At 40.7% G+C, this 14,035-nt stretch overlaps 1 protein-coding gene across 1 annotated transcript in view; it reads right to left on the bottom strand.

The window, feature by feature from the left end:
• Positions 1–14,035, bottom strand: part of LOC137652194 (lysosomal phospholipase A and acyltransferase-like) — a 49,519-nt gene that overhangs the window by 17,266 nt on the left and 18,218 nt on the right. The window contains exons 4-7 of the mRNA XM_068385410.1: positions 5,516–5,740; positions 3,903–4,074; positions 3,384–3,506; positions 1,748–1,850 (exon numbers count right to left, since the gene is read on the bottom strand). Of these exons, the coding sequence (XP_068241511.1) occupies positions 1,748–1,850; positions 3,384–3,506; positions 3,903–4,074; positions 5,516–5,740 (623 nt within the window). The remainder of the gene's footprint in view (positions 1–1,747; positions 1,851–3,383; positions 3,507–3,902; positions 4,075–5,515; positions 5,741–14,035) is intronic.

Here is a 14,035-nt window from a genome sequence, read left to right as displayed (position 1 = left end):
AATCCACAGCTCAAGACTAGGTTGTGGTTAGAATATACCGTAGAGAAACCACAGCTCAAGACTAGGTTGTGGTTAGAATATACCATACAGGAACCACAGCTCAAGACTAGGTTGTGGTTAGAATATACCGTACAGGAACCACAGCTCAAGACTAGGTTGTGGATAGAATATACCGTAGAGAAACCACAGCTCAAGACTAGTTTGTGGTTAGAATATACCGTAGAGAATCCACAGCTCAAGACTAGTTTGTGGTTAGAATATACCGTAGAGAAACCACAGCTCAAGACTAGGTTGTGGTTAGAATATACCATACAGGAACCACAGCTCAAGACTAGTTTGTGGTTAGAATATACCGTACAGGAACCACAGCTCAAGACTAGGTTGTGGTTAGAATATACCGTAGAGAAACCACAGCTCAAAACTAGGTTGTGGTTAGAATATACCATACAGGAACCATAGCTCAAGACTAGGTTGTGGTTAGAATATACCGTAGAGAAACCACAGCTCAAGACTAGTTTGTGGTTAGAATATACCGTAGAGAAACCACAGCTCAAGACTAGGTTGTGGTTAGAATATACCATACAGGAACCACAGCTCAAGACTAGTTTGTGGTTAGAATATACCATACAGGAACCACAGCTCAAGACTAGTTTGTGGTTAGAATATACCATACAGGAACCACAGCTCAAGACTAGGTTGTGGTTAGAATATACCGTAGAGAAACCACAGCTCAAGACTAGGTTGTGGTTAGAATATACCGTACAGGAACCACAGCTCAAGACTAGGTTGTGGTTAGAATATGCTGTACAGGAACCACAGCTTAAGACTAGGTTGTGGTTAGAATATACTGTACAAGAACCACAGCTTACGACTAGTTTGTGGTTCGAGAACTTTGGACTAGGATGTGATCAGGGCCTTTATTGCCACCTGCAGTCAAAACTGTATTAATTATTTACATCTGACATGAATAGCAAGATAATACTTGCACAAATATGAATACAGGAAAAAAAATTATGATACAAAAAGACAAAGTCTTTAGTCATCAGTATTTGAAGAAATATGTTGCCTCACTAAAGTAACTACAATGGTTAACATGCATATCATTTCCTTGAAAACAATTAATGAATGTGGAAATACTTTTATAAGCCTAACAAATGGAGATGGTAGAAAATATGGAAAGATGTATAGAAATTATAGAGAACCACCATACACAATTAGGGAAGAGCTGCAATCTATCTATCTGATCCCTTAGGTTTCATTATCATAACTGGACAATTTAGTCACATCTTCAAGTCAACGAACTTATTTTTTCTTACAAATGGTGAAAATTGACAAGATGTCTGTCAATAGAACTAGAAGACCAGAAAATATTTGTATAGGACTAAACAGTGCAGCTGGAGGATACACACAGCAAAAAATATTCAGGATACTGCTTAAAATATATTCTTCGAGTCACACTAGTGATAACCCCATTAATGGACGTAAAGAATGGAAGGGATTCACAAAATTTGGGACACGAGAGAGAGAGAGAGAGAGAGAGAGAGAGAGAGAGAGAGAGAGAGAGAGAGAGAGAGAGAGAGAGAGAGAGAGAGAGAGAGAGAGAGAGAGAGAGAGAGAGAGAGAGAGAGAGAGAGAGAGAGAGAGAGAGAGAGAGAGAGAGAGAGAGAGAGAGAGAGAGAGAGAGAGAGAGAGAGAGAGAGAGAGAGAGAGAGAGAGAGAGACTAACAACAAATAACAAAAACATTACCTTCAAGCATAACTCTGCACTGCGAACATTGACAGTGCCATCTCCATCACCATACACAAGGTTGGGACTGTCAGGAAAACTTCCCTTTTTTGTGTAAACTAATCTGAAAGTGAAGACATAACTATTATCAAAGGGGGTAGTTTAACCATATATAAAAAAACAACCTTCACAAGGATTTTCATCACAAAAACTTGACATTTGCTATTAATTGAAATTCAGAGAATAATGCATGGCATTTTCAACTGGTATGGTCGACTTACATTCCCTGCATAAACGGATTAAGTTATATAGTCCTTATTAAAAATTTATCAATTAGTTGAAGAAGTATGACCTATTAAAATATGGATGAAAATGTATTTGAAGGATATTATGACAAAATGCATATGCCCTGTTCCTTTTGATGTGGGACGTGAATAGCAAAAGAAAACTAATAAGGAAAAAAAAAACATGACCATTATTTCAAAGTAACTTTGGCAAAATTAACTCAAGATATGTTAATATTATCTAATCTATTCTTATTTATAAGGAACAGTATTACAATTTTGAAAAATAAATTACAGAAAAACATACACCAAAAATTTCTAGGATCACACGTTTTTCACATAGGCAGTCCTGTGAATGTAAACTGTAAACATTGCCCACAGAATTTTGTTTATTTTATTCATTAATTATTATAATCATACCAGGAAGGGAAGCTTGTATTTTATATAAAAAGGGCAACCCTAACTTGCAATTCCCAAATTTTGAAACCATTGCAGTAATAGCTTTGATATTTAGGTATTGTATCTAAAAACTATCAATTAATTTGTCATATCAGAGCAAAATAAAAGTCAGTTTACTGGATGTGTCGCTCGCACGCAAAGTACACATTGAATGATCTCGTTTCATTTCTTAACATGTCTAAAAATAATAAAAGGTTTTTAGTATCATGTTGCGTTGTACCTAATAACTTGGGATTTATCTCTTTGACAAATGTTACGTTGATTAACTATCTTATTTTACCCTGTACTAAGCTTTAACACATTCATTCTTTTACCATAACTACTGGTATATCATGATTATCTTATAGTTTCAGAAAGATTTGGAGATTACAATGTGTGAATTTAGCGTTCTTTCCTATAGTCATTATATACCATTGATAATAATAAATTAAGGGGAATATCTAACTATAAGATTGTAGGCCACGAACAGTTTGTTATCATATCCAGTTAGTAACACTCTATAAGGTTTTTTAGTGGGAAACGGGACATATGGTATGCAAGTTGGACACAAAAGTATTAAGTGACAATAGGAAGTAGACTATAAACAAATTGGAATTTCATCAAATAATTATTCAAACATTCAATTATTCTAATAAATTGATAAAATCCTAAAGAAAAGATTTCCTTTACCAATTCATTCCTAATATTTGATTTTCACTGCTGGTTGAAGCTTCAACATTCACATTAGAAAAAAAAAAAAGCAAAAGCACAGCCTAAATTGGATGACTGCAAAAAATTGTCATTATATGCAAATCCCATAGGTACTAACTTGATAGAAATTACATATCGCATTGCAAAGACATGAAATCGAAACAATAATTAATGAAGGAGGTCGAGCCAAAAAGTAGTAAAACTTTCAAAATCAAGGAACTTACTTCTCAACAGTATCCACACCAACACCGTGCAGACAATGAACTTCAACGCCTGGAGCAGGAGCATTATTAATAAGATCTTTAGTGTCCAGATACATCTCGTAAGCATCTGGTAAATCTAAGGCACTGAAATATGAAAAAATATATATATGTATTCACAGGAAAAAAAAAGTCAGTAACCTACCAGCTACTGAGGGTACACAACAGTTTTGATAATCCAATGCTAATTCTACCTCATACTTAGAAGCAGCAAGAACCAACAGACTAACATTACATTGAAGTTTGAAAAATGCCACAAAATATTTTTACTGCAACCAGAAATACTTGATTGGAATGTTGAAATTAATTTCAAATGTGGATAAACAATCTATTTGAATACTATTATAATTATAGTTTTTTTCTTTTTTTAATTCTGTGAAATTAACATTCATTCTAATTAATTTGAATTAAAAAAAAATGATGACCTGGTACACAGAAATTTATTTTACTCTCATTTTCAGTGACTGAACATATAAAGCTTACTCAAACATGTCCTTCAAGTTGGCAGTTGAAACATTCATTGTATCAGTTTCGATGAAATGATCGTCAGGGCCCCAGAGCTCTGGAGATGGCAACAGGAAGGCCAGACTTGGGGCTGACCTTTGCTCATCTCTCACTTTAACTGCACTGATGACATAAATCCCCAAGTTGTCACCTGAAAAAAGCATAAATCTAAATAAAATATTGTTAAATATTTCTGATTATCACTTCTACCAATAACTTTAAAGCGTACTTTGTGTTCATTAAATAACTATGCCTTACTATAGACATGATTATTCTAGTTGAAGAGGCATTAGCTAAGGCAGATAGCTTCTTGATCTATTCACAGTGTGGCCCTGGTGGACAATTTCTTCCCTTTTTGTCATAATTCTTTTGTCATCATTTATCAAGATTTCTTATACCTTGCGGCAAAACAATGAATTTATAATTCCTAATTTTAGGAGAGGAATTTACAGGCACTCTGAGGCTGGCCAGATTTATCACCTCAAATCATTTTGAGCATTGGAGACAAATTCACAAATCTTTGCAAAAACCAATACCCTGTACAGTATCGTACTAACAAGGATACCAACGTTAGAAAATTACTGTGTTTATGCAAGTAGCCTATATAACAGTAGGGTCACTTGGCTATCAAAACAAGACAAAACAAGGTCAAAGAAATAAGGAACTACACTACTGGGATGAACCACGCAGCTGATAGTAAAAACACACATGAATCACAAGTTCTAACTGAAGCCCTCAGGCTGGGAAAGGGGGCAGGATTTCTCGCCCGCACCCTTTACCACCTGGATAATGGCAGACCATCCAAGTTTTTAACAACAGTTCCCAACTTGCCCTGGATCAGTCTCCCTAATTTAAGGAAGAGGGTTTGTATGTCAAGTAGGATCAAACCACACTTGGTTCATCTAAACAAAGGAAAATGCCTACTACATTTTGATTGTGCAAGTCAAAAAATGTCAAGTGACTAGAATTAATAGAAAATGTTTTTATATTTTCCTTTTTATAAAAGTTAACTGCATTTCAGCTATTAGGGGCTATAGATCCATGCTGAATACCGTATACACAAATCAAAGCTTGGAGTTGTCCACTTTCAGTATTATTGTGAATGTGCTACAATATCTATATGGTTCTCATTTTGAATTTTTGAAAGTACTTTCTGTTAAAGATCTCACAGCTAGGACTTTTTCTACTAGCTTTACTGTCAATTAAACACATTAGTACGTGAGAAGCCACTTGAAATGCAGGGAAATTTTATAATAATGTTTTAAAATGTTGACGATGAATACCAAGGATTACATCTATACATTGGCGTGTCAGTTACCACATACAACTGAAATGTTCTTCCTTATTAAGGGATAATTTATCAAAAGAAAAGAAAATGAGAAATTTTATACATTTTTAAAAATCTTATGGGTAAATGTCAAACTAAGTTACTGAAGAAGTAATATGAACATCAGGGGAGGTTCGTAGCAATAATGACTGAATTTAAAGTTGCAACGTATCTACCAATGACGTGATTTCTGATGAAATATTTATCAACGACGAGATCTCGGATTAAATACCAATAACTTAATTTCTGAAGTTGAGAATATTACCTGCAGTAAAGACTTTAACAGCTTTCACAGAACCTCCCCAAGCCCCAGCTAAAGACACCACAGTTTCAATATGCTTGTTCTTCCAGTGTTGTGGCTGGTGTTTTAAAAAGTATCTTATCATAGGTGCACCCATACTATGAAGAATGAGCATAACCTTGTGACCGGAGTACTGATATGTCTCTTCTATTAGACGACGAAGTTTCAGGAAGTATTCACTGTGCTCATCTGAAAGAAAAAGAATTTTAAATACAAATTTCACTCACTAAAATTTGAACTACATTTACATATTCATAAAATTCTGGAAATTTACTATTAAAAAAATTATTTGAAAGGACATTCTGATTTCTTAAATCAAGGATACACCATAACATTGGGCTTGACCAGGAATCCATCTGTTGCGCCCCGATTTATTCAGTTACAAAACGAACAAGAAAGTTGTACAACAATGATCTTACCCTCATCACACAAACAAATTATAAGGAAATTAACAAACAAAGTATTTTTCCAACAAATTAAGACGAGAGTCAATAGCTGAAGAGCAGACAGAGAAAATACTCAAAGCATGGCAGAATAGAATGATTGAAGCATTCACTTACTATAAAAAAAAAAAAAAAATATGATTGAAGCATTCACTTACTATAAAAAAAAAATTTAAACTGAAGAAACTGGCCATATCTGTTTCTCAAAAGCACTGACAGGAGAAAACACTCAAAACATGACAGGATAGAATGATGAAAACATTCACTCAAATATATAATTTTATTTTACAACTGAAGATGAAACCAACCATGTCTGTTTCTCATAAGTAAATCTGCAATCAAGAATCACACAGAATCTTAAGAGTTTTATATGATTAAGTTAACGTGATATTGTCAATGCAAAGATCTGGATGTTGAGGAGCCACTGACCTTTAACTACTTACAATTATTGAATAAGGTTAGATTTTATCACCCATAATTTGCGCCATTTACTAAATTTATCTAGTACTTGAGCTACCGAATGTTTTTTATGGAACACCAGGGTTGCAACAAACCCACAAACATCATGTACTCTATGGGGAGCCCTTCAAGACACTTCCCCTGAGAATTTATGGGCCCTCATGATGATTTCACTCAATCAAAAAGAGATGGGGTTTCTGGAAACCTTTTTGGAACGGCCAGTGCTCACAAACAAATTGGCGATTCTGGGCCCGAGATACCGTGTCCTTTTTAGATATTTACGTATAGCTCTTACCGGACATTGTAACATGTTATCCGGGTCATCAGTTACCATTTTGAGAGACAAGATCATGAGAGAGTCGAATCTGATATCATTATCAACCAGATTTTGGGTTTTGTCCATAAATTCAGAAACAAGACAAAGATAGTTCTCTCCACCCTCTGGAACGTGACACAAGGTGAGATATACCATGCAGTCACTCACTCTCTTGGCTGATGCTAAGATAAGGAGGGAGACAATCTTCAGGGTGATGACTCTGTCTAAGGCTTTATGCACAGGTTCATATGGGGCCTTCTATGCTTAGCAACTTGGTGACTTCCTTTGCTAGGAGTGTGTCTTTTGACAATCCTTTCATATAGTATGGTTAGATTAGATTCCTGGTCAGAGGATATGGACAGTCTATCAAGAGGATCCGATAACTTGAACAGAGGACTACGAGGGGGATCCAATACCCTGAACAGAGGACTACGAGGGGGATCCAATACCCTGAACAGAGGACTACGAGGGGGATCCAATACCCTGAACAGAGGACTACGAGGGGGATCCAATACCCTGAACAGAGGACTACGAGGGGGATCCAATACCCTGAACAGAGGACTACGAGGGGGATCCAATACCCTGAACAGAGGACTACGAGGGGGATCCAATACCCTGAACAGAGGACTACGAGGGGGATCCAAGACCCTGAACAGAGGACTACGAGGGGGATCCAAGACCCTGAACAGAGGACTACGAGGGGGATCCAAGACCCTGAACAGAGGACTACGAGGGGGATCCAAGACCCTGAACAGAGGACTACGAGGGGGATCCAAGACCCTGAACAGAGGACTACGAGGGGGATCCAAGACCCTGAACGGAAGACTAAGAGGGGGGGATCTAATACCCTGAACGGAAGACTAAGAGGGGGGGATCCAATACCCTGAACGGAGGACTTCTACCGTCCAAGGGTCGGTGCTCGAGTCCTGCCATCTTTGCCAATTGCTTTGTAGGCATCTCCCCACTGGTGATAAGCTGGGGGACAAGCCCTTCCTAGCGAGAACTTCTGCCGCCACATCCTCTTTGGCCGGAGAGCTGGCCCCTCCTACGAAAGTTACCCCTAGGATCCTACCTCCCAGGCTGTTGTCTGTCTGTGGGAGGGAGAAGGCGTCTCTGTTGAGGGGGTTGCCTAAAAGACAAATTCTTAGTCTGTTTCTGAAGAGTGGGCAACCTCGGTGCTGCTGCTGTGTTGACTATTATGCTCTGCCCCAGTTTTTCTAAGTTTTTGTTCGCTTTAGTCACATCCGAGGACGGTAATAGTTGATAAGGTCAGAATTCCTCAGGAGTGTAGCATCTCTAGGGGACAGCTGTCTAGAGCATCTTGCTAAGACGGCGTCATGCCTCTTCAGAACACAGCTTTCCCAAAGGTAAACATTCTTGTGGAAGAGAAACTATGGCCTTGGAGCCAGATCTGGAGAGTTCCTTGAAGTGGTCCCATATGGCCTTATTCTTGAGGTTCCTTGAAACAGCAAAACCAGTGTGTGCCCCAGAACAGTAGTCTGTCCACGAACAGATCTGAATGGCTGCCATGGCAGCTACCTTCATATTTGCCAGCTTAGGACCTGAAATCGTGGCCGAGAACTTCTGCAGCCTTTAGACCGAAATTGAAGGCACCAAGTTGGCCACATCTGCATCAATGGGAAGAGGGTTATGAAAAGAACCAGAGTTAACGTAAAAAAGTCTTTGGTGCGGCAGGGGTAAAGACAGAAGTTTCGATGACCTACTCGCTTTTAACGAGTTTTCCGCAGCAGAGACTTGGGAGTTCTATAACTCGAGTGTGTCCTTCGTTTGGTTGGAAAAGACCACATCAAACCATTAGCAGTCTGTGCTAAGGGAGGCTCATCCAAACCTCTCAAGTGACTGACTAGGCTCATTATCTTAATAAAATGAAAGGCTTCAGAACTCTATATTGGGCCCTCAAAGAGTGTACAGTACATCATCAGAGCTTTTACTCGCACGCGCTAGGTGGTTTTCCAGGGGAATCATCAATCGTGATATTATCTCAGCGAGGATTTTCTGTCTTAATGAAGCTCTTTATCCTTCCTTTCCCTCGAGTGAAAACGGATAGAGGAGGCGGAGAAGGAGTGGGAGGATTCTAGGTCTCTCCCATTGTAAGAGCGGTCATTTCTATGTCAATCCAGAAACAGAGAAAATAAAGTCCCCCTCAGAACTCTTTCTAAGAGGTGAGAAAGTGTTCCCAGTACTCTGTCTATCTGACCACCTACGCAATGAACAAGTCTACGTCGTCTGTCTGATTGTTCTTCTACATCCGATATAGGGACGATTCTCGGGAAGGGGGGGAAATTTTCTGTATCCCATATCTGCTACCTATATCTGTAAGGAACTTCCTGCAAAAGAATAGCAATCCAAAGAACACTTATCCTGGTAGTCACGATCATCAGACCTAGTATAAGAACAGGGTTCATCCAGACGATTAATGGTTTTGTCTCTAGCACAAGACACAAGGTTCTTATCTGTGTAGGGCAAGGTTCCATCTCTTTGGTTCCTGGGCAAGTGTGTTTTGAAAAACTGTGGTGGAACTCTGGATGGTTTAATACGTCCTCTAATATTGCATGGATGTGTAGTTATAGCCTTAGCATCCTCATGACGAGGAGGAATACGCTCGCGCATCAAAATCTCACGAAACGATGCTTGGGGGTTAACAACTTGCTTGGACCAGTTGGCCTACCTAGGCTGCAGAGGGGGGGGGGGGGGGGGAACATCAAAAACAGAAAAGTCAGTGTGTACAGTGATGTCATCATGTTTACATCCATTGGCACATTCAGATTTATCAATCTGAACGTTCGGCCCGACAGTATTCTTGGAATAAATTCTTGGCAAGGCAGGAATAGTTACACTCAACTTTCCCGCTTTGCAAAGCTTGGGAGGAGAGGCCTGCTTGGAGCACGAAGGTAATACCAACTCTGGAAGGGAGCGGTCCAATCACCCTAAGTAAAGGGATGACAAATCTCTCGACTCATCCAGGACCCTCTTTTAGGGGTTTTCTGCCAAGGACCCCTAGGTGTACAAGGCAAACCTTTCTTGTTAGTACATGTTGGAGACTGGTAATCAAGACCTTCCAATGAGGCTGCCTTGGTATGGGGGGAAATGACAGGCTACACTCTTAGGTCCTTGCAAGAATGAAGAGATGCTTCAACTGTTTTAATAGGAGACACTTCTAAAGGGAACATCTTATCAGCATAATCTGAAAAATATTAATTCCAAATCAGCGCACAAGTGTGGGGGTGAAGGGGATCTAAACATAACAGCATAGTCTGGGAATAGAAGCATGCAGCGGATCTGCCTCAGGGAGCATAGCTGCTGTAGCCAGGGGATGCGCTATAAGAAGAATTTCAATTTCGTAATGCACATTAATGTCACAGAGATATGTTAACAAAATTAGGGCCACTGTCCTCCATGACAGAAGCCTAGGAGATATTCTGACACAGAACTTGGTGTGAAGATAACATTCAACGCCAAACCTACCTTGCGCTTCTTCTCAGCATTTACAAAGGGAGAAGGGGGAGACCGATCTCTCTTAGCTTGCTTCTTCCGACGAGAAAGATGGCCATCTCACTGGGACAATGACCACTCCATACAATACTGTATTTGCATGGAGATTCCACCGAACATCTTTTTCCTATACACGACGGACATCCCGGGTGAGGATCCACATCTATCCGACTCTTAAAGTTTCCACAAGGTCGACCATTATGGCCCAGAGGGGAACGCATCGAGTTTGAGATAGTCGAAAGTCACACTAACTCGCAAATAATGAACATGCAAGTGACAATGTCATCGACACAAAGAGACAAGCAAAATAAGGGAGATGAGCAGGCGCCATGATTGTCTCATCGTAGAAGTGAAGGCAGGCATGTCTGACTGCTAGCACGGCCGGAAGTGTTGTGACTAGACGCTCAAGACAAGCATAGCCCATCATGCGCAGTAGCTGCCCAGCAGTATAGCACGACGCAATATACAGATTTCTTTGTTTTTTGTATGGTCGTAAAAAACAAAACCAAAAATGATATTTTCATAATAAAATAAATTTTTGAATATACTTACCCGCTGGTTATATAATGGCCAAGTCCCTGGACGCCTCGGCAGGAAATTCAAAATCTCTTGCGCACCTAGCGCAGAAATGCCAGGTGTACCCCAGCGCCCTCGCGGTACCACAGGTAGAACTATACCCAACCAATTCAGATTTTCCATGCCCCATGGTCTCTAGAGGGGAGGAGGGTGGGTCTAAAACTTATATAACCAGAGGGTAAGTATATTCAAAAATTTATTTTATTATGAAAATATCATATTTAAATATAAAACTTACCCGCTGGTTATATAATGGCTGATTGACACCCATTGGTGGCGGGTCAGAGACAGCCGTATAATTGGAAATTCACTTAAGAGTTACATAAACAACTTAAGCGGTTCTAACCTGATAAGGAAGCCGACCACAATGCTCTGCCTCATTTTGGCTGCTATCCTTAGGAGATCCAGTGATCCACTCGGGGCCGATGATCTCTAGGAGCTGTCAAACGGTACAACCACCTATAACATGACAGGACCTCAACTAATACCCCTGTTCCGGGCGCTCCCTAGGAACAAAATGACCACCTGACTAGGTCAAAGATTGCGGAAGATTGCCGAACAATCTTCACGTACAATCATGAAAATATATGTAACAGTTCCAAGAGAAGAACAGGGGTACTAGGAATTTAGGGAAATGTAGTGGAGAATGTTTCACCTACTACTGCACTCGTTGTTGCAAGTGATCCCAAAACATAGACGTCTCCATAAAAAGACTGGCACGGTAAAAGTAATGCAAGGCGAATACAGGATTACCGCTTCACAAGGCTGTATATGCGATGCTTTGCAGAGAACAGTTTAGTTTAAAAGTTACAGAAGTTTCTACAGCTCTAACTTCGCGAGTCTTTACTCTTACAACATCTTACGATCTGTCACCCAACTGTGCAGAAGAACCTTTGTAATCAAGGTCCTTACGAGATGATATAAAGTTTTAAGACATGGATAGCGCAGGCTTCTTGACCATGCACCCAAGAGTTATGAATAGACTCTTACTTCTTTGTTCTTGTCCCAATAAAACTTCATCGTTTTAATCAGGCAAAAAACTCTTCTCAGCCCATCCCAAACCAAATTCGAGAGAATAGTGATCCCAAAAGATTTAGGCTATGGATGAGAAAGAAGTTTGTTAATGAGCAAGAATCCAGGTTGCAAGGTACCTATGGCTTAACCAATGTGAAGTCCGTGTTCTTGCTAAAAGAGTGAACTTCACTGACTCTCAACTATGGTAGACTTACTCAGAAAGCCTCCAAAGTTAGGCCTTAAAAAGAAACCAAGGGTAAAGGGTCGGATCTGTCACTACCGCGAAACTCCAGAAACTCTAAGTCCTCTCAAATGAACTGAGAAGATCTATAAGGTCTCTATTTGATAGAACCAAACTTCTGCGTCTGAGGACAGATGCCCGCATACTCCTGTACCCTTTGATGGCCAAGGAGGAAAGAAAATGTGTGTTTTCTTCTAAAGTCTAAGAAAAAATATACCACTTGTGTTAGAGTTACTTAATGAAGAGCCGGCTCTAGCTCTACACCACTCCATAAAACACTCTAATTGGGTTGGAAAACCTTGAGGCAAATGTCCTTTGTACAAGAGAAAGCCTCAGCTGTCTCCTTCAAACAACCCTCTAGATCTTAGGGGTTTTCCGAAATACTGGAGGCAGCTAGGCCTAAAGCTCGAAGGTTTAACATAAAACGTTCGTGATCCTGACACGGGGAAAAGGACTAAAGACATGCTTCCAGCATGCACCCAGCATGGTCCCAGCATGAGTCCAGTATGGTTCCAGCATGCTGCCTACACCCAACATGCCGTGAGAGAGAAGAGGGATCTAGAACCGCCTCCCAAAACTTGTCCATATCGGTCGCAAGAAAACGATATTAAAGCTAGGCTTGTTGAAAAGAAGCATCAACAACGTGAACCTCATGCTGTGAGGTCAAGACCTGATCGTGTGTAATCAGCGAGTGTTCAACAAACTTAAAAGCCAAAGCTTCACACGAGGGAGCGTTAGCTGCGAAGCCAGAGAGACGCGAAGGAGAGACAATAGTCTGTTTATACTGCTGTGAGAAAGACTTGACTGTATGCGTCTAGCATGCGACCATAATGTCGCATGTGCTTGCATTGCCGTAAGGTGTCAGCGTGCCGTATGCGTTCACCTTGTCGTGTGGAAACAGCGCTGTGTGAGAGCCCCGCTTGCTGTAAATCTACAGCGTGCTGCGAGGAGGCGACAGCATTTCGACTGGTCATTGACGGAAAGACGGAACAGATTGCCGAGAGTTGTCCCGTGTAGGATGCGTCCGCATGAGTGAGAGTCACGCGTCCCGCAGGCCGCGAAAATGGGACAACTCGTTGAAAAGATCAACTTAGGCTGTCAGCGTCAAACATATAACCAGACTGGCGTCTGCGTCTGTGACTACGTGAGGGAGAGACCAGAACCTGCGTCTGTGTCTGCGTGACGTCTGCCGTAAGAGAGAGACCAGACTTCTACAAGCACCCGCTCTAACGTTTCTCGTAACACGAGCATATCTCTGCGAGGAAGCGTTACTAAGCATAGGAGAACTATACCTCCTGACACTGGTTGGAAAACCATGTCTTTGATCTCTGGTAGTCCTTAGACTCTTTAGGAGAAAATTTTTCCCCCCGAGAATCGTAAACACTAAACACAGATGAAATACCTGTAGACCTCTATTAGCTCAGACCAAACCTACACTCGCGGGGTAGCGAGTGCGCCAACCCAAGCATGGGCGAAGGCCGGGAGAGAACATCAACAGTAGTCCTGAGAGTGACCTGGGAGAGTCCCTATGACATTTCAAGCGCGCCTTGTGCGCGAACTGAACGTATCCAATGCTGTGAGATACTGTCAACAGTAGTCACTAGACCTCAGAAGAAAGTAATAGAGCTTTCCCCAAACTGGGGGAGGGAAAGAAGTGTGAACAGAAGCAGACTGAGCACCTTTTCCCCCGAAGAACTAAGTGTCTTACACAATTCTGGTGCCGACACGTCGCCTTCTTCCGAAAAGAAAAAACTTCCGGCGAACGTTAGATACTGCAGGATAAGAAAACATACGACTCCTGAAAGGTCTAGGACAAATTTATTGGTGACTACCAAGTCTAGGTTTTGCAACCTTCGATGAGGGCAAAGCCTTTCCTCCCTGAAAGTAAGTCAGAATCCAGAGTAAGAGCTAGGATTGTAAGT

The sequence above is a fragment of the Palaemon carinicauda genome, chromosome 13, assembly GCF_036898095.1.
Source record: "Palaemon carinicauda isolate YSFRI2023 chromosome 13, ASM3689809v2, whole genome shotgun sequence".
Lineage (NCBI taxonomy): Eukaryota > Metazoa > Arthropoda > Malacostraca > Decapoda > Palaemonidae > Palaemon > Palaemon carinicauda.
Note: the sequence above shows the minus strand (reverse complement) of the source record. Positions and strands in the feature narration are given on the sequence as shown.